The following is a 22,066-nucleotide window of genomic DNA, read 5'->3' as shown; positions in this document are numbered from 1 at the left end:
TAGACTACAGAGCTACAGTGACAAAGACAACCTGGTACTGGTATAAAAATGGATGGGTAGGCAAATGGATCACACTAGAGGACCCAAAACTGAAACAACCAAGAAAGTTATGCCCACATAATTTTGACAAAGGAGACAAAAACATATGCTGGATAAAGACAGCCTATTAAATAGTACTGGCAAAGCGTGATTTCTTTCACCTTGTACAATCAATTCAAAATTAATCAAGGACCTTAATTTAAAACCTGAAATGCTGAAACTTCTAGAAATCCAAAGAAGTTTCTTCAAGACACAGAAGAAGGCAAGAAATTCCTAAGCAGAAGATGTAGCCCAGGAGCCAGCCTAAACTATAAACAGATGAGACTGCAGTGGGAACTGGAAAATGGCACAGCAGTCAAGAGCCTATACTGCATGAAGGAACTCTAGAACAGAGGTCAGCACACTAACAGTTTTAGATTATGACCCTAAGCTAGAGTGACATTTGTACCTTTCAAGCATTACAAACACACATAACATACACATACTCTCTAGTACACATAAACACAATATACAATGGAACAATGTATTTACTAACTAGGCATTACAGAAAGTTTCCCAATAAATGTTCTCCTGAGAAGCAGGAGAGACTACACATGGCTCAACTGCCAGGATGCTTGCCTAACATGCACAGAATCCTACCTCTGATCCCCAGCATAGCACACACCAGGAGTCTAGAATCCCATGCACTCACAAAGTGAAAAGGATCAGAAGTTCAGGGTCATCTTTGGCTATAGATTGAGTTCAAAGCCAGCTTGGAGCTATATGACTGTCAACCTTGAAAAAACACAAAATCAAAAAAACAAAACCCCAGGAAGCTATTGAGAAGCATTAACAGGGGAGAGGATAGGGGATTTTCGGAGGGAAAAGTAGAAAAGAAGATAACATTTGAAATGTAAGTAAAGAAAATATCTAATAAAAAAAAAAAAAGAAGCATTAGGTATAAAAGTTAAAAAACAAAAATCATAAAGTAAATTAGAACAATATTTACTTTCAATTTGTAATCAATGTATATCTATATACCCTACTATTATAGATTTTAAACCTTTTATATATTTTACAAAAATTTGTATTAGAAAATTAAAACTCTCATAGGAGTAGAAAAAGAGCCTAGATATGCCTATCAGAATTTAAATGTGTATTATATCCCTCACAAATCTTTCTGCTTGCTAAGTCTCTCTTTGAGAAATATCAAAGATATATACAAAGAAGGCAGCCATGATAACAATATTCATTAGCAACAACATCTGCAATTTTTAAAAGTTATACATAATAAATAATAGGAAGCTATTCAGCAACCCATGAACAATGATGTAGTAGTTAAATAATAATGAAATAAGTCAGTCTCAAAAGGAGGAAATACTGTATGATCCATTGACTTGAGATACTTAAGTCAAATTCAGCCTGGCAATGGTGGTACTTGCCTTTAATCCCAACAGAGACAGGTGAATCTCTGAATTTGAGGCCAGTCTAATCTACAGATTGAGTTCCAAGACAGCCAGGACTACACAGGGAAACCCTGTCTCAGAAAAAAACAAAAAACAAAAAAACAAAACAAAAAAAAAAAACAAAAGGCAATCAAATTCAGAGACAGCAGGGCAGTGAGGCTGGAGCTGGAGCGAGTAAGTACACTGTGGAGTGCTGTTGAAAAGGTGCTTAGCTTCAGTCTAAGAAGATTAAGAAGTCCCTTAAAGGGGCTGGAGAGATGGCTCATTGGTTAAGGCCATTTACTGCTCTTGCAGTGGACAGGGTTGGTTCCTAACACTCATATGGAGGTTCAAAAGCATCTGTACTCCAGGTCTAGAAGAGCTGCCACCCTCTTGTGACCTCTGTGGTCAACAGGCAATGTCTGTGGTCAACGCATGATATATGATATGTATAGGTGTTTGACCTTCATATATATATGAAGGTCAAACACCTATACAGATAAAAAGTAAAATTTGGGCGTTAGAGAAATGGCTCATCAAGTAGAAGCAGTGCTGCTCCTGCAGAGAACCTGAGTCTGACCCCTGGCACTGACACGGCAGCACATAACCACGTGTACCTGAGGTCCAGGGGCTCTAATGCTGGCTTCTGACCTCCATGAACCAAGCAACCATACAGACACAGACAGACAATGTAAGCAAAATATGCATCTTAAAAAAATCTAGAAGCATAATTAGCATGAATATTTTCTTAAAGTCTCAAAAAATGGATGGTGATACTGGTTATCTAACAATTGGAACACACTTAATACAATGAACTTCACTCATAACAGTGATTAAAAATAGCAAATATTATGCATATTAGCACAATTTTTAATACTGGGAAAAGAGAAAATATATGTCATTTAAAATCTACATTTATGCATGAGAATGGTGGCATATGCCTTTAATCCCAGCATTCAGAAGACAAGACCTCCATTCAAGACCAGCCTGATCTACATAGCGAGTTTCAAACCAGTTAGAGCTACATGGTTAAGACCATATCTCAAAAAATATATAAAATAAAACCTATACTCACAAAAAAGCAGCATTATAAACAATAGTTTATGTGTGCTAACATAAGACACCTCTTATTTCAACTACTAAATGACTATGTAGATAGTGTAGCACTGCTACACTTATTTTACATGGAAAATTATGGTTCAGAAATGCAGATTTTATTTTCAGTTTTATAACTACTAGTGGGAATCAATAGTAACAATCAGTTTGATTCTAAAACACATACTTAAGCTGAGAGGATCAGAGTATGGGCCAGTGGTAGGACTAGCATGCAGTGGCCTAGGATCAATCAGATCCCTTGATATCTCTCTCTCTCTCTCTCTCTCTCTCTCTCTCTCTCTCTCTTACATACACACTGTTCATTCAAACTATTTTATCCTCAAATGTAACTATCAGGATCATCATTTCCTTTTCATGGCATCTTTAACCGACCTTTCTTGGAGCTGGAGCAGGCCTCCCTGAGCCCCTAAACAGTTATCTTATGGAACTACTTCAAAAACTGCTCTGAATCACTTGTATTTCTGCCTCAAAGTAAATGAAGGAGTTGGCAATTTATTTTACTTTAAAAAGCTGCTTCAGTTCATGTAAATGACTAACCTAAAAAGGCATTTTGGATAATTAGCTTCAAAAGATTTAAAAATAAACAAACTGGTACAAACAGATGTTCCCAACAATAAAATCTTCCACAAAAGTAATATACACTAAGCATAAGAGACACTTATTTTATTTTCAAAAGCAGTTTAATCTACTAAATAATTCTTTGAAATAAGAATTTCAAGTGTTTTTTTATAACTACCAGACACTTTTCTTTGGGGGTAGGGCACTGCTGGGGACAAAACATAGTTTTTGGACATTCTAGGCAAATTCCCTACCACCAAGCTATATACCCATCCCTAATAAGAATTATTTTGATTTGGTTTTGGTTTTGGTGTTGTGTGTTTCTAAGATTTATCCTATTTTTAATTATGTGCATATATGCACGTATCTGTGTATGAGATCAGAGGTGTCAGATCACCTGGAACTAGAGTTGCAGGTGGCTGTAAGCAACCAGATGTAGGTTCTAGGAACCAAACGAGGGTCCTCTGAAGATCAGTACATGTCCTGAACTGCTGAACCATCTCTCCAGACCCCCAATATGAGTTTTTAATAAACCAGCATCTCCTTTAATGATTGCACATAAAGTAAACAGGCAGTCTGAATGTTTATGTGTGTATACTGGTATGTGTGCACACTTGTGGTAAGTGTTCATGTGTGTGAGGTTCCTATATAAGGCCAGTGTGTGTAAAAGCCGGAAGCTGACATCAGACAGCCTCTTCAGTCATGCTCTACCTTCTTTCTTGGATAAGGTCTCTCACTGAACCGAAAGCTCACTGACTGGCTGCAGTGGCTGTCACCCAAAAATTATGTCTGTCACCATGGCGCCAGCACAGGACATAGGCTCACACCATAGTCCTAAACCCATAAAATTATCAAATCTCATGGGTTTTGGGGGGTCTTTTTTGTCTTTTTTCTTTTTTTGGATTTTTAAGATGTGTGCATGTTTATATGTATGTATGCCACATGTGTGAAGGTGCCTGTGGACGCCAGATGAAGGCCCCAGATGCTCTAGAGCTAGATAACTGGAAGTTCTTAGGCACCGGATACGAGTGCTGTGACCCAATCTCAGGTCCTCTGAAAGAACAGAAGCACACTTAACCTCTGAGCCATCTCTCCAGCCTAAGTCATACAGGTTTCATTCCGCAACACAAATGACATAAAACAGTACACCTAACAGGACTTAAAGACTCAAAACATTGTATTTTAGCCCAAATCTCCAAAGTTTGTGTGCCATGGACCTGGCACAGACACTGAATGAAAGTGTAGTACCAAGGGTTATGCTGGTGTCTAGGACGCTATCTTCAACATCTCAACCTCAGAGCATAACAGCAAAACCCCTCGCAAGAACCCCTGCCACTACTGAACTGAAATGTTAAGGAAAGCCTTGTACAGAGCTCTTCTTACCCAAGTCATGCACAGTTCTGGGCTCAAACCAGCACAATTTTTAAAAAGTCAAAATGCCTTGATAATCCCCAAGTCAGTTCACACAGAAACACACCTCAGTTCTCTAATTCAGAACAAGGGATAACCTTCAACCAGATTGTATCATGCACTTGCTATTCAGGAACCTTATGGAGAAACGACAGGGATATTAAAGTTAGAAACAGTAAACAAATTTATGATTCAACTTGCAAAACAAAGTTATCTTCTATAAACCACTCACTTCTATTTGTGCAATATAGAAAAAATATTATCTTAATAAAGAACTGTACTTACGTGTTAGATGAAAAATCCCATCACAGGCACTAATATGAGATAAAAAGGCATTCCCCAAGCCCTGCCCATTGTGAGCTCCTTTTACAAGGCCAGCAATATCCACTACATTTAGGAAAGCAGGAATCTTGCTGAAATACAAAAGATAATTTTATTATAAAGAACCTGCTTATCAACTAACTGAATTCTCCAAACATTTCACATAGATTAACTATTTGCTTCTTGAAACAAAGTTTGGAGCATACATAATAATAACTTAACAAATTAATAGCCCCCATATAAAAAACATTATGTTGTGTCTTCTTTTACTTACTACATTATTACTTGTGTGGGGGTATGGTTGGGGGTGTACATGTGCCACAGCTCACTCTGGAGGTCAGAGAACAAACTGCAGAAGTCAGTCCTCTCCCCCCACTATGTGGGTCCTGGGGATGGAATTTAGGTTAGGCTTCATGGCAGCCTCCTTTACCTACTGAGTCATCTCACTGGTCCTCTAGATTATGTGTGTGTGTGTGTGCCTTCAAATGCATGTAGTAGCTCAAGTTTACATAGGCAGTCTTCCTCAATCATTGTCTATCATTGTGTACCTTACTCATTCAGAAAGGTCACTCAAAAAACAAACAAAAATCAAAAAACAAAACAAAAACAAAAACACAGAACTCATAGACATGGCCAGCTTCCTCGAGGGATTCCCAGTCTCTGCCTTCAATGCGCTGTTTGCATGAGTGCTGGAGATCCAACTCCAGTCCTTTCACCTGGGTGACTAACTTTACTCACTGAGCCATCTCCTGTGACCTTCCTTTTTTGTGAACATGAGTATGCATGTGTGTTTGTGAGTGTCCACATGTGTATGTAACCTCTGAAAGCCAGAGGTCATATTTCAGTATTATTCTTCAGCTATCATCCACCTTTCCTTCTTTTCTTCTTTCTTTCTTTCTTTTTTTAAGATTTATTTATTTATTAAATGTAAGTACACTGTAGCTGTCTTCAGACACCCCAAAAGAGGGCATCAGGTCTCATTACGGATGGTTGTGAGCCACCATGTGGTTGCTGGGATTTGAATTCAGGACCTTCAAAAGAGCAGTCAGCACTCTTAACCGCTAAGCCATCTCTCCAGCCAATCCAACTTGTTTCTTGAGACAGAGGGTTTTCTTTTATATGATCTGGGGCTTGCCTACTAGGCTAGGCTAGTGACCAGCAAGACCCAGAAATCCCTGTCTCTGCCACCGACTGCTGGGATTACAATTGCACCTCGTAGTGCCCAGCTTTTGCTTTGTTTTGTTTTTTTGAGACAGGGTTTCTCTGTGCAACTCTGCCTGTCCTGGCTGGAACTTGCTCTGTAGACCAGAATGACCTTCAACTCAGAGATCCACATGCCTCTGCCTCCCGGGTGCTGGGATCAAAGGTATGCATCATCACTGCCCAGCTGTGCATCACCACTGCCCAGCTGCGTCCAGCTTTTTTTTAATGTAAGTTCAGGAGGCTGAACTTGGGTGTTCACGCTTGCATGGCAAGCATCTTACCCACTGGCCATTTCCACAGCCCACATTAAGAACGTCTTACCTAGGGAAATGAGGGAGGAAACTATTTTATTTCTGAAATTGAAACTCCCATCAGTAATATTGCTAAAAATTCCATTGGCACATGCACATATCAAGTACCAAAATCAAGACGTACTTAGGATTCAGCAGAAGCTAAGGTTAAAAACGGAAACCTGATATTTATCAGCAGTTCAAAATAGTGAATAAAAATGTTTTATGAGTCAATACAATAGTGCATGAAAAGTTAGGGAAAAGTTAGAAGGTAACAAAAATGATAGTTTTAATTTGTATTGTTAATCTAGAAAGTCATTTTTTTTTTTTTTTTTTTTTTTTGGTTTTTCGAGACAGGGTTTCTCTGTATAGCCCTGGCTGTCCTGGCACTCACTTTGTAGACCAGGCTGGCCTCGAACTCAGAAATCCGCCTGCCTCTGCCTCCCGAGTGCTGGGATTAAAGGCGTGCGCCACCACGCCCCGCTAGAAAGTCATTTTTTAAGTATGCCTTTTATCTTTAATTAGAAAAAAGGAAATCTTATGAAGGCGAAAATAACATAATGCATTATAGGATATGGGGACAAAAAAGCAGATAACATGATGAGAAGTGAAAGCTATCTCTTCTCCCTGTACTCTGACAAAACAGGACTATCTACATCAAGAGGTATATTCTTCTCTACTGTATGCTGACTGTGTACACAGAAGCATGGGATATGTGCTTTTGCTAGAGTATGAATAACTTCCTGTATTATTTCTGAGCATATACACAGGACACCAGCTCTCTCTAACCCTGCCCAGCACTGTAGAGTTGAAGCTGCCTCTCTCCTTATCGTATTTGCCCCTCTCTCCTCCAACACTGAGACTCCTGGTTCCAGTGATCCTCCTTATGTCCCAGTGTGTGCTGAATCCCTCTTTATAGTCCTCCTCTTGACTCCATCAGATCGCCATCTAATTTGCAGACCTCGTTTGTCTCTGGCTATTGTAAGGCTGTGCTTCTGACAACAGGCAGTCCTTGTAGGCCCAGCAGCTGCCATGCTGCCATCTTGCCCCACTGTATTCCCCCCTAGTATAGACCCCTAGTATAGTATAGACTATATGGCCATGTGACACTGCTGAAAATTTCAAAGATATGGAGATACAATAAATCTTTTGAATTTCAAATCTGTTGGTATTAAAGGTATGAATTCCTAAAAAAAAAAAAAAAAATCCTTGTTTTCCTTTACTAAAAAAAATAATAATAATAATAATTGATCAATGGACCTTATGGAAATAAAGAAATTGAACAGAAGCCTATCTTCTGAAGTTCAGAAGGTCAAAATACTACTTGTATGAAAACACAATAGTAGAACTAAGTTAGAACCAGGTGTAGTGGTACACACATTTAATCCCAGCACTCAGAAGGCAGAGCCAAGCTGACCTCTGTAAATGTGAGGCCAACCTGGTCTATCTACACAGTGAGTTCTAGGCCAGCCAAGGCTGTATAGTGAGACCCTGTCTCAAAACCAAAACCAAACAAAATCAGCATTATACAAGCTCACATTCGACCAAGCACAGATCAAAAAAGTATCCACAAGAAAGAAACCACAACTGTAAAGAGTATGCAAGTTGATTTCTTGTCATTTTCCCTATACAATAAATTGTACCTATTTAGATAACAGTTAAGTTACCTGTGTAAGTAAACTAGAGAGGACATGAAATATATAGGAGATGGTACAAAGGCTATAAGCATGAAATAATTACAGCACTTTAGGTGAGCAGCTTTTGATATCTCTAGAGTCTAAGAACCAATTCCCCATTCATGGATACCAAGGAATTACTGATTAGTAAAAATCACCTCAAACAGCTGTAAATTCCAGGCTAAGGCAAGAAGAGTACGGGTTCAAGGCCAGCCTGGGCTACATAGGCAAACCTTGTGTTAAATAAAAAACCAAAAGAAACAAAACTCGTCTAAAAAATTCCACTACCCAGAAATTACTGCCAATAAATTCGAGATTTTCTTTACACACGTCTTCCTATGTATACTGCTTGTATATCCTTACAATATTACATGATGAAATCATCTAACATAAGCTAACTGCATTAACAAAGAAGACCCCCCTGCTTCCTTTTCTATTGTACACTGCTTTTATAATCATCCGAAGTAATGCTGCACTAAGTTTGGAAGAAACTTGATTCTGAACATATCAAATACATATATTTCCCCATCTATGAGCAAATAAGTAATTCTGTAATGTATTCCTTACCTTGCTGGTTTGTGATACTGGCAAAGAAAGTCGAACCTCTCATCTGGCACAGGCACTCTGCTCTCATTAGGATCAATAGTGCAGAATGGGAAGTTTTCTGCTGACGCCTGACTATTAGTTAATACATTGAAGAAGGTAGACTTCCTAAAATAAAGGAAAGCACTTTCAGTCAATTCTTAAATTGCAACAAAAAAAAAAAAAACCACACCTGAGGCTAAATTCAGAGTGCAGTATTTATAAGAACAAATCTGGGAAAGCGGAAGAAACATTTTTACTAACACAAAATATGAGATTTGATAATTTAAGTTTATTGGTTATATTCCCTATTTTAGTCTATTTAGAATTTGAAAAGAATGTTCTCAAAGAACCTTTGAAATAGAAGATATCTGGAGTTCCATATACTGTCACAAAACATATTCTTCCACAATGTACCATTATCATATGCCAGTATCATTTCACCCATATCTAACGTGACTTCCCTAACATGACACACTGAAAGCCAGCACGACTGTTCCCAAAGCATTCCAAATTGAGGAGCGGATACTATTGTCTCTGAAGAAATAGGTCAGAGCTCATGCTAACTTCTAATTTGAGGATTACTGGTAATCCTCAAATATGAATTATAAAAGTAAATATAAGACTTTTTTGCTATATGATTTAAATCAAGGTAAAGGTGCATTCATATGGATAATTTTTCAATTATCTGATACATATCATGATATGTACTCAGAAGATGATGCCAACCCATAGAACAGCCGTCATGCAGAGTTTTTACAAAGTGGAGTAAAGTCTGAAACAAAATGGGACTTTTAAGGATTTTGCTGATTTGCTTTGGACTACTATAGAGACCTCACTATAGTACCTTTCCCTTGCTTCAAAGAGAGGGCACAAGAAATTTAAAGTGAGAATTAATGTTCTACAATGGTTTTTAGAATTGAGGAAGTAGCTAAGGATCAGTCAGTAATTATAAAGCCAGCACTTACAAACTCTGGTTAGATGTGATTATGTAAAAATGTTTGCATATGGACTAAATTTCATAAAACAATACTCAAAAAGTATAATCGTTGCGTTACTATGTGACTTAAAGATGATGATTCTTCCTACCCTCCCCCCACAAAATTTTAAAGTGAAACTGTCTCGTCAAATGAGGTCTAATTATCTTATATTCATCAGGGAAAAAAACCATCTTAACCACAGCACATCAGATTAAACTTTTAAACCAAGGAACCAGTCTTTTTTATTTAATTCTGAGAGCCCTATATAAACAGGATGAAAAGAAAGTAACAATGGAAGCTCATCTTAGTGCTACTAGTAAGAAGTGTGTTTTAACAACAAGATACTGAACGATACCTACCTATCAGTCTTTAAATACTGAGCTTACATCACATTCAGACTAAACATTTCAGAGTCAAGTAGAAACGTGTGCCAAAATAGACACAAATTACTGCTGCTAGCAACACCACTAGTCAAATCAGTGGCTTTCAAATGCCTTGCTGTATTGCATTACAGAGGGTAACAGTGGGCACTGTCAGGCCTATTACAAGATCTACTGGTATTCAAGTCCATGTTCTAAATATGTTCAGATACATGTTATAAAGTCAAGGTTTAGAGATATGGGGCTAGATTCATGCTCAGCTAAACAACTACAAATTAATGGTGACTTCTGAAGGATTTATAGTGGCAACCTGTAACAACCTAGCAGAAGATACCCTGAATGAATGTGTATTGTTGACACCCACATAGCCATGGTAAGTAAAGATCAAGGCTTGAACCCACAGGTAAACTGACAGGCCTGTCCCTACATGGGCCAGGCTCTGTAGGATGGGAAAGCTTTCCTTGGGGGTCCAAGTGCAGAATGACCACTGTGTACAAAAATTAGCCACTACAGCTTCCTCTTCCTGAATGCTTACAGCCTGAGACCCCTGCCCCTGTGCTGAGGTTCCAGGTTTCTGAAGTAGTAGGTGTGACTCCATCAAAACACACGCCCCACCTGACCCCAGCTTCTCCTATCCACATGTGTGTTGTTTCTTTATTGTTCCTGTCCTTTCTTCATTCCCTTGTCACCCCTAGTCAGAGTTCCAGGGCCCAGGCCTTGTGAGACACAGTGCTAGGAACAACTTCAAAGCTCTAGGAATAAAATGAATCAGAGAAAATGACTGGCCTCTTTTATAGAAGTGTCCTTTAAGTTCAGTCTTAGAAAGACAGATGTCATACTACTTAATTTAAAAAGGTATAAGCCGGGCGTGGTGGCACACGCCTTTAATCCCAGCACTCAGAAGGCAGAGGCAGGTGAATTTCTGAGTTCGAGGCCAGCCTGGTCTACAGAGTGAGTTCCAGGACAGCCAGGGCTACACAGAGAAACCCTGTCTCAAAAACCCAAATTAAATAAATAAATAAATAAATAAATAAATAAATAAAATAAAAAGGTATGTATATTTATAAATATATAATCCATTTACATCCAAAAAAGATGGTAAGGCTTGAGCCAGGGAGAAGGCTCAACAAGTAGAGTGGCCTGCCACAGAACCCTGGCAACCTGACTAATTCTGGCACCATTTGTTAAGATGGATGGCAAGAACTTACCCCATAAAGTTGTTCTCTGACCTCTACACACTCACCAGGGCATGCACACACTTCCACACACATACCACATACATATATGTACAATAATACATATTTTAATTTTTAAGAGTATAAAAGAACATAATTTAAAATATTAATATAAAGACACAGAGAGCAGAGACTTTTAAGAGAATCTGCATTTGCATTATGGCCTTTAAATGTCATGCCTATTAAACATGGTCAAGACTTCTCAGAGAAAAAGCCAGTTTCAGATCTGGCACCAAAACACAAACAAACAAACAAACAAAATGTAAGATGAACTGAGTACAGCCTATCAGCCTGCTAGCACCTTCCAGGTTAAGGCAGAAGGATCTTGAGTTTGTTTGCTGTCTCAAACAAACAAGAAACAACAAAAAATAACCTGGAATCTCAACTTTTCCACAAAACAGGAAGAAGCTATTAATAGTCATGGAGCCCTATCAAAATAAATGTATGTCTGCTGTCTCAACTATTTCAGGAAGCTGAGGCAGGAGGATAGCTGATGCCCAGGAGTTAGAAACCAACCTTGATAATACAACATAATCAAGGTTAAAGAGAAAAAGAGAGAAAGGAAAAGCTATTCTGGAGCAATTGAAATGGCTGAGCAGGCAAAGGCCCATCAAGCCAATCAAAATAGCAAACCCATTTTTTTAACAAGTCAAATAATTTTAATATTCATATACTATAAATAAACCTCAAAAATATACTCATTGTCCACATATTAAAGATGCTACGAGAGACTCTGATATCACTCAGTGGCATGTACCATGACAAGACTCTGAATTCAATCCTCAGCATCACAAAAAGAAAAAAAATGTAAACTTTATCATTTAAGCCATATACCGAAATATACACCAGAAGAAACGATTAGGAACATATTCACACTCAACTTGAAACTTGAAAGACAATTCCCCATTTCTATAGACCATCTCATCTTACATAGGTTTCAAATTTAGAAACCCCAGTAATTCTACAGGCACGAAATAGGAAATACAGAAGTAGGAGACAGATGTCTAAAGATTACTGCTGCAGACTTGAGGAAAGCCTAAAGAATCCATGTCTTCCAATTTCTTTGTATGCACAAAACAGAAGAAAGGGGGGGGAGGGGAGAGAGGGAGGGAGGGAAATGAGGAGGAACTAGAAAGTAATTTAAGATTATTACTATGGACTTCAGTGGCAACTTAAGACATTTTTGATCTATTTAAATCTATTCAACCAATGCCTTTTAGAAGCAAAGAATTTAGTTTCAGCCTAAGATTGATGTGTTAAAAACCCATAGGTTTTTATATATACATATACATTTATATCCCATAAGGTTACTATTAAGGCTTAAAACAAGAGAAAGACTCAAAATTATAGCAAGTTCAAACAAGAATGGGCATGAAGGGCTGGAGAACTGGCTTAGGAGTTAACAGCACCTGTTCTGTTCTGTTGCAGAAGACCCGGGTTTGATTCCCAGTACTCACACGTTGGCTCGTGGCATCCAACTATGTGTAACTCCAGGACCAGGGACGCTCCTTTCTCTGTCCTCAATGAGCACAGTGAGCACAGGTATATTTGTACTGCACACACACATACACTCACACACACACACACACATAAAAATAAATAACCTAAACAAAAAATTGGTTTGTACAAAGGACTCTGTCAGCAATAATGAGACTTGAAGAAACACTGTCTAGTGACATATGCCTGTAATCTACAACTCAGGGGGATTTACAAACTAGCCTGAGCTACACAGTGATTTAAGGCCTGCGTGTGCTACAGAGAAAACACTATCTTAGAACAAAACCACAAACAGAAGACAATAACTAGACTTAATGTGTAGGCCTCTACTTAAGACATACAAATTTCACTTTGGAAAAAACATCTTAGTACATCAAAAAAAAATCTAATTGAATAGGTTTTAACTAAAATCTTTATGAAAATTTCAGTAGGTAAGAGAAAATATGAACACTAATGCAAATTTCCACAGCATACTGAATTAACCATTTATACCACACACTCTAGCACAGATAAAGCAGCAGATTTTTCAAACTTTTCTTTCCGTAACTATGGAAAGCCTGCACATGTGGAGGTTAGGGACAATGCCTCCCACCATGTGGGTCCTGGGACTGACTTCAGGCGCCTTTACCTGCTGGGTTACCTCATATATATATATATATATATATATATATATATATATATATATATATATATATATATATTCCCTACCTATTTTGTAAAGGAACCTAAATTCAGTAACACACGCAGGAACAATGATGATACCTAGAGATCAGATCTTTAGTCTCTTAATACCATTCTTGAATTTCAAAGAAGGGGGCAGTCTTCTGGACACAAGACCAGGACAAAAAAGAAAATGGCCTAAAAGTAATTTTTTCCTTTTGTTTTTATATATTTCTTTATTCTGAAAACAGGTGAGAGGCTGGGCCAAAGGTTCACTTGGTAAAGTCCTTGCCATACAAGCAGCGGACCTGAGTTTAGATCTCCCGAGCCCATATGAAGAGTGGGGTGTCCCTTGGCTGTAATCCCAGTGCAGGAGAGGTGGGAACAGCCCTTCTAGCTAGTTCCCCAACACAGTTAAGGGAAGCTAACACAAAACAAACTCAATTTTATTTTTGGAGAATTTTGTCTCATAATATTTATGTGGTCATTTTTTTACCTTAGGGTCTCTTGCTAATATATGGTTTCCAATTTTGTGTTTTTATGGTGTGTCTGTGTATATGTGTGTGTGTGTTTGTATGTGTGTGTGTATGTGTCTCAGTATGTATTCCTGTATATGAACACAAAGTGTTTTCTTTGACTTTTTTTCTGTTTTGTTTTATTCTGGCTTGTTTTGCCTGTTGGACCTCTAAAGAGAGAGAGAGAGAGAGAGAGAGAAGGCATGGAGTTGGATGGGTGGAGGAGGTTGGGAGGAGATAGGAGGAGATAAGGAAGGAGAAACCAGGATCAGGATATATTGTATGAAAAAAATGTATTTTCAAATTTAAAAAAAAAGGTGGAAATCAACTAAGGCAGACACTCTCCCTACATTAACTTCTGGCTTGTGTGTGTGTGTCTGTGTGTGAGTGTGTGTGTGTGTGTGTGTGTATGTGTTTGTGTATTCGTTCTAACCTTCCTTGCAACTAAATACTGCAGTTTAAAGGAAAATGCTGCTAGATTATTTGATACTTTGGGTAACCAACTGTAGGGAATTCATAGCAACCTAGGCCATAGGAAAAGGTCACAATTCTAGGGACTGCTGAGCTATACGCTGAGAAGAATCGGGGTTCCCTAAGACTATCATACAGAAGGTCCACTATGACTAAAGAACCCATTTTTGACTACAAAATGCACTTTTATTTTATTGTGTGCAAAACAAACAAACCAAGGTTATATAGAATAGTCTAACCTCCATAACTCAGTCTAATGCTACACAAGAAGATCTATCCTTGATACAAGTCTAAAACTCTAAGTAGTTTCCCCCAAGAGCTTCTAAACCTTACATTAACAATAACACACTGGTCTAACTAAAGGCAATTTACAAAGGACCGCTGAGGTAAAAAACAGAAGTAGAAACCAAGTTGCCATACTCTTACCATGATACTCTTTTTTCTGCATTAAAACATGTCTCTTTATCACTAAGCCTACATACAGTTATCAAAGATTATCCTATTCACAAATAATTACTACCTTACATAAGTAATTATTGGGTTTTCACTATTTACTAACACCAGTCTAGGCACTAGAAATATGTCAATAAACAGGAACAACACAATCACTTCCTTTTTGGACTGAAAGTCTAACCATGGATGCTAAATAGCTAATTCAATGTACAACACTCAGAACAGAGACTTGCAGATAGTACTGTTCAGTAAGTACCAGATTAGCTTTCTGGGCAAAGGTATTTACTCCTGTAGTCCTAGCATTCCGTAGGCTCAGGCAGTAAGATCCTTGGGAACTCAAGGACAGCTTGGGCTACCTAGTATTCTACATCAGCATGGGCTACAGAACAAGACTGTCACAAATGACACATGACATCAGATAATGGCACATGCCTTTAATCCCAGCATTCAAGAGGTAGAAGCAGGAAATCTCTGTGGGTTTGAGGCTAGCCTGGTCTACAGAGTGAATTCCAGAACAGCCAGGGCTACATACTGAGACCCCACATCAAAAAACAAACAAAAATATAAAAAACAGCTTAGCTATGAATATGACCATTTAGTTTCTAGTAATTAGCAGATACATACTAAAAAAGCAAGTTTACTTAACTCTCTAATATCACGAGATTCTTCAGATGGTTTCTGCCTGGTTAGTTTTATGCCAACTTGACACAAGCTGGAGCCACCTGAGAGGAAGGGACTTCAATTGAAAAACTGCCTCTATAACTGTAAGCAAGACTGCACAGTATTTTCTTAATTAGTGTTTGACAGGGGTGGGCCCAGCTCACTGTGAGTGGGGACATGCCTGGGTAGGTGGTCCTTGGTTCTACAAAAAAGCAAGCTGAGCAAAGCCATCTAAAGCAGGCCAGTAAGCAGCACCCCTGCATGGTCCCTGCATCAGCTCCCGCCTCCAGGTTCCCATCTAGTTTGTGTTCACACTGGCTTCTCTCAGTAGACTGCGATTCAGAATACATAACCCAAGTAAACCCTTTCCTCCATAAGTTGGTTTTGGTCGTGGTAGTTCATCAGCACGGCAGCAACCCTAACTAGAACAATTTCTAAATTGACTGCCCTTATTGCAACCAGTGGACTATCCTTAAGAAAACTACCCCGAACCTCCAATCTATTTCCTGTAAACCCATCCAAAGCTAGACAGATCTAACTGGCCTTTCTTGCTCAGGAATCTGTACAACAGAATAAGTATCCCAGATAAGAATCATGCAGGTCAAGAGCTGGTGTAGCTGAGTTCCACGTGGAATGACTGATCCACGCCTGCCTCACCTGAGCTCTTAGCCTTCTGATATCTAGCTGTTCGCTCCTTCAATTCTTCCAGTAATCCTCTTTTTTGTTTAAAAGATTTGTGTTTCATACAGTCAACTCTACCTGATACAGTTTAAAGAAAGATCATTCTATAAAAAAATGAATTTTACAACCAAACACAATTGCCAAAATTGAGTAAACTACTGCATTAAAATAAATGAATTTTCACGTAAGCCCTGAATTAAATCTTCTGGACCTTCTTATCAAAAATGAGAGAATTCAAGCCGGCAGGACAGCTAAGCAAGTAAAAATACCATCCACCAAGTCTGATGGGCTGCATTCAACCCCCTAAACCTAAGCCCACATGATGGGAGAACTACCTTCCACAAGTTGTCCTCTAATCTCCAATATTTGTGTCATCACCCACAAACAAAATAAATAAAATGTAATTCAAGGGGCTGGAGAAATAGTTCAGTGGTTGAGAGCACTGGCTGCTTTCCTAGAGAATTGGGGTTCAATCCCCAGCACCCACATGACAGCTCACAACTGCCTGAGACCTGACACCCTCATACAGTCATGAATGCAGACAAAACAATGACAGCAACAACAACAACAAAAACAAAAACCAAGGCATATAAAAATGTAATTCAAAATATTTTTAAATGTTATTGTGTTTAACATACCCCAGTAAAACTGAAGAGGAGGACTACTTTGAAGCTGAAAGTACTAATCACTATATTCTATTCTGTAACCCCCAAAAGACTTACACTAAAATAACACTTAGGATTTCAGATAGCCCTTTTCAATTAGTCCCATCTGAAGTAGAGATGGTGTGAATACACGGATTCCAAAGAGACGAATGCTAATATCTAAAATCCTTCTACTGGGGCAGAAAAACTCCCTGCAAACATTATGATCAGATCTTTGCTCTCAACTTACTGGCAGTACCCTACAATACTTGGCTTGATTATTTGTTTTGCTATATTTATATTTCCACTCTTTATTATTACTCTACAAGTAGACTTTAGCACAGAAGGAAGCCCCTTCAAACTATAACCCACTCTAGAAGAGGCTGAAATTCAGATAACCACACTTGTTCATGTCTTATACTTCAAGAATCCCAGAGCCGGGCATGGTGGCGCACGCCTTTAATCCCAGCACTCGGGAGGCAGAGGCAGGCGGATTTCTGAGTTCGAGGCCAGCCTGGTCTACAAAGTGAGTGCCAGGACAGCCAGGGCTACACAGAGAAACCCTGTCTCGAAAAATCAAAAAAAAAAAAAAGAATCCCAGAACTGGGAAGCTTGAGCACACCGTGCTGCAGTCACTGAGGACTTTGTAACAGGAGCTCCAGCAGGCACACAGAGCACCACAGTTGTTTTATATACCCCTGATGTAAACATCTAAAAGTACATCCCAAAATGCCCCAGTGAGCATCATAAACCCATGCTGTATCTATTACCTTAATCACTGAGAGAGAGACAGAGAGACAGAGAGACAGAGAGAGAGATTGATTGATTGATTGCTTGACTGACTGAATCTTGGTTCTGAGAAGAGGTTTTTCTGTAGCCCAAGCTAGCCTCAATCTCACAGGACTGCTCTTGCATTAGCCCCCAAAGTGCTAGGATAAAGATGTGAAGTGCCATGCCTGGCTAAGATAGTTTAAAAAAATGAAAAGAACCGGGTGTGTAGGCACACACCTTTAATCCCAGCACTTGGGATGCAGAGGCAGGTGGATTTCTGAGTTCGAGGCCAGCCTGGTCTACAAAGTGAGTGCCAGGACAGCCAGGGCTACACAGAGAAACCCAGTCTCAAAAAACCAAAAAAAAAACAAACAAGAAAGTAACCAACACTGAACATTTAAGTTACATGTGTACACAATTGTAAGATTAATCCCACATAATATCTTCTATCATTGTCTTCTGTGCAACTATATGGTATGTATGTATGGTTAACTTTAAAGACATGATAAAACCCTGTACTTTGTTTTCAGAATTCCCAAGTTTAAACACCTTTTGTGTGCACACATGCGTGGCATCCATGTGCCTGTTCAGATGTGTGCAGACACAGGTGCATGCGTGTGTGCTCATGGCAGCCCAATGCTGGGGTCAAGTGTCTTCCTCAGCTGCACACCACCTCACGTATAAAGCAGGGTCTGCTGCTGAACTCGGAGCTCACCACTGTGGCTAGACTGGCTTGCCAGCGTGTTCTGTGGATTCCGTTTTGGCTTTTAAATCTGCAGAAACAGGAACCCTTTACCTACCTTCTAACAAAATATTCAAAGCAGTTACTTCTTTCTCCAGTAAAATCTCACCTGCCAGATAACCCTCTGCTCTCAAGAGCTTTTAAAAAAGGTTTTTAAAACTATTTCCTACACTGTCCTACTGTGAGGTTGCTAGTAACACCCTAGGTAGGAAGTACAGCCCAAGCAAACAGAATATTATGCTTCTCCTAACTTTTCAAGCAACTGTAGCTGATTTACCTCATTAATATTTTAACTCTCACGGCATCTTCCTGAGTTTAGCAAAACAATGTAAATAACTCACTCCAATGTGTGCAAAAAAATTAAAATCAAGTATATAAACACATGTAAGTTAACATCTAGTTTTGTAACAATATTCTAGCCCCTTCAATTTGAATTCTTATTGCCTTGTGAGTTTCTATTTCTATAACAGGACACAAAGTTTACAAAATCAAAATAAGAAAAGTCCCAATTTCTACTTACCCAACATTCGGCAATCCAACGATACCAATTTTCAATGAGGTTCCAAATCTTCCAATAATTGGAGGTGGCTTAATTCCATCTCCTCCCTTTTTCGGGGGCATCTAAAATATCAAAATGAACTTTTAAGACTCCCCCTATAAACAAAACACATGTCTGTATACAGAATATATTACTGGGTAGTAGACAAGAAAACCTACTGTATACACCAATCCACAACTAAAATATGGGCAAAACCCATACTTTTTTTGAGGGGAGGGTCTCTGTAAACAAATCTGATTCTAAAATTTGTACATGCATCACTTCTGAGTAGTCCCAGAAACACTGCAGCAGCAGGAATCAAAGATAAACATAAAACTTAGTTCCAATCCTCCATGCTGGCTGCGGACAACCGCCTTCTTAACCTGTCATAGTATTTGAAGGAAAGCATTTGGAAGCAGGAGCAGAGACAGAAGTCAAAGGAAGCCCATTACAGAAACACCAGCAACCAAGTCACCAATCATTCCTCCACCACTTGGAACCCACCACTCTCCACAACTCAGCGTTCACCACACTGATGGTCACCACTAGGCCTGGAGGGCCTTCGAAGCCAGACCTTTTTGCCTTTGACACTGTAGGTAAGCTAACCGTCAGTCCTTATTAAACAGTTTTTGAAACCCACACTCTACACTGGATACTTTGAAGGCACTCACCTTGTTGTGGCTTTTCAAGATCCAACCAAGAGCCTTCATGTATGCTAAAAGCAATACCAGTAGGCTATATACAGCCCCATTTCAAATACTTTCAACCTTTTGATTGACAAGTCCAAACTTTCTGTCTTTTCTTGCTTGTCCTGGCTCCAAGGTCCACTGTGCAAAATTGATCTCACTTTTAACACTGCAACAGGAACCTACGAGGAACTGCAACCTTGCGCGTCTTAGAACCTGGAAACTAAAACTGTCCCTGCCTTCTGGCTGGTTGGACCTCCTAGAGCCACGCTGCTCCTCCCTCCTTCTCCCCACTCCGCCCGCTCCAGAAGTGATACTCCAACATGTAATCCCAGACCGGGAGGCCAAGGATCTCCCTTTTTGGGGATCCTGACACCTGTTCCGGGCCTCCAATGAACAGCTGCATGGGGAGAGCCCGTCCAGTCCTGGGGCCTACAAGGGGTGACCTACAAGGGGTGCCCCCGCAGTCCAGCCAAGCAGGACCCCCGCACACCACCCTTCCCCTCCTGACCCGGCATTGGCGTCCCGCCCTGAGGCAAGACTTTCCCCTAGACTGCGGCGAGGGCCAATCTCGTGGCCGCGCGGCCTAGTCCGAGGGTGCCTCATTCATCCACATGCCCCAAGCTGTCCGCTGCCCTCAGCCCGTACCGGCGGCCGGTCTCCGGCCTAGCGCCAGCCTCGGAACCACTGGCCCGGGAGCCCACGGGCTCCTTCGGGGACTCACCGTGCACCGGGCTAACGATCGCACGGGGTCCCGGACTGCAAAGACCGGTGTCGCCGGCAGCCGGAGGTGGGGAAGAAGGCGGAGAGAGCGCAAGCCCGGCCCTCCGCGGAGCCGCACGCACGACGGCAGAGGCGACGGAACGGGCGGGCCGGGGCGGCACCTGTGCGCAGGCCACGCCCCCACAGGGTCACGCCCATTGGCCCGGATGCCCGGGCCCGGATGGGCGGGGCCTGCGAGGAGGAGGGCGCTCAGCCGCACTGGGTTTCTGCGTCTCTCTACACGTGGGCTTCCACCGAGCCTCCAGGTTTCTTTCAGCTCCATTGCTCTGGTTCCGGGCTCCTGCTTCGTCTGGGATCTCTCTTGTCCCTAACTGATCGTGCCCAGATCAGCCTTCGCTACCTGCACGGAGCCGCCCTTCTCCCCTTTCCAGTAACTTCTTTCAGATGGGTTAATGGTGAGAGGCCATTAAACTTTCTTCAAGGGAAAAATGGACCAAGGAAAATTTCGGATCCAAGACGCACTTAACAGCCACAGAAGTGCATAAAACATTTAAAGAGTCATCATGTTCTTCCTCTGCGAGGTTAAGAACTATGAGAAGGAAACATGATTTCTTCCTGGTTCTAAAATGAGACTACTGCGATCCATCTCACGAGGTTATTGGTAGGATTAAATCAAATAATATGTATAAAGTCACCTTCTAACTTCACTATGAGCTCCACTGGGACAAAAAGGTGTTTATTAGGTTTTCTCCAATGACTTTCAAGTATTTGTTACAGTGAATGTCCAGAAATTATAATTTTTTTTTCAAACATACCAGTTGCAAATAAAAGGAAAGAGTGTGAATTGGTGTCTAATCCCCAATTTGCAGATGACAGAATAGTATCAGAAAAGTATCAGGCAAAGTTACACAACTAAACTAGTGACAGAAGACACATGTCAAACCCTGATCTCTCTGCAAAAATCTGAGTTGTTTATTTTTTAATTATGTTTATTGCCTATTGTATGTGTGCTTGTGTGGATTAGCTCTTGTATACAACAGTTCTAGTGAAGTCAAAGAACAGCTTGGAGTCAGTTCTTTCGTACTTTGCAGGTTCTAAGAATGAAACTCAGATTCATAAGGCTTAGCAGCAAGCACCTCTCCGGACTGAGCCATCTCACAGATCTAGATAGAACTGATCACTTTCTGTCAGAAACTTTTTTGAATGGTGTGACTGACAAGCAACAGCTGAGCCACTGTTTGTAATAAAATTGCATTAAGGTTTTTCTGTCACCCCGTGAGAGTGATCTTAGGAAAGCTTTAGAGCTCTTTTGATAAATTTTAAAGACAGGGTCTTTGTCTTTAGTTTTGCTATTGGTTAAAGATCGTTACTGTCAGAGCAGTCACGTAAGTCCTTACTTTATACAGTTACTAATGCACTACACACTCAGCCTAGTATCCTTGTCATCAATGTATGTGTAAAATAGACCCCAGGGATAAGCAGTACACAGCTTGTAGCTGCCATCGAGCTAATGCACACAAACAGCACAGAGGTCTGACACATTCAAAAATAACACTATTTTCAATTACTCTGATTTCCCCCCACACACACACATATCATGGCTTTATTATGTAGCTGTGCCTTCCTCTGCTCTCATCCCCTAGCTAACAACCAAAAGCCAACTGTAGCTCTAGACACCACTAAAATGTTAGGGGTAGAAGAGGAGGAAGCATGTCATCTAGTGGACCCCTAGGAAAAACAGGCAGCATGTCTCAGAAGCCTCTAGCTGACATCTTCTGTTTCACTGGGCAAAACTAGGTGGATCCTTCATG

General features: G+C 40.2%; 1 protein-coding gene across 1 annotated transcript in view; it reads right to left on the bottom strand.

Annotated features, from left to right (window-relative positions):
• Ola1 (Obg like ATPase 1) overlaps positions 1-20,384 on the bottom strand; it is a 129,931-nt gene extending 109,547 nt beyond the window's left edge. Inside the window, exons 1-4 of the mRNA XM_021181910.2 lie at positions 20,257-20,384; positions 18,829-18,929; positions 8,605-8,748; positions 4,833-4,960 (exon numbers count right to left, since the gene is read on the bottom strand). Coding sequence (XP_021037569.1) covers positions 4,833-4,960; positions 8,605-8,748; positions 18,829-18,929 — 373 coding nt within the window. The 5' untranslated portion in view covers positions 20,257-20,384. The remainder of the gene's footprint in view (positions 1-4,832; positions 4,961-8,604; positions 8,749-18,828; positions 18,930-20,256) is intronic.
• Between the last annotated feature and the right edge of the window lie 1,682 nt (positions 20,385-22,066).

The sequence above is a fragment of the Mus caroli genome, unplaced genomic scaffold, assembly GCF_978045245.1.
Source record: "Mus caroli unplaced genomic scaffold, Mus_caroli_1 scaffold_2, whole genome shotgun sequence".
NCBI lineage: Eukaryota > Metazoa > Chordata > Mammalia > Rodentia > Muridae > Mus > Mus caroli.
The sequence above is the reverse complement of the archived record's forward strand: the minus strand, read 5'-3'. Positions and strand labels throughout refer to the sequence as shown.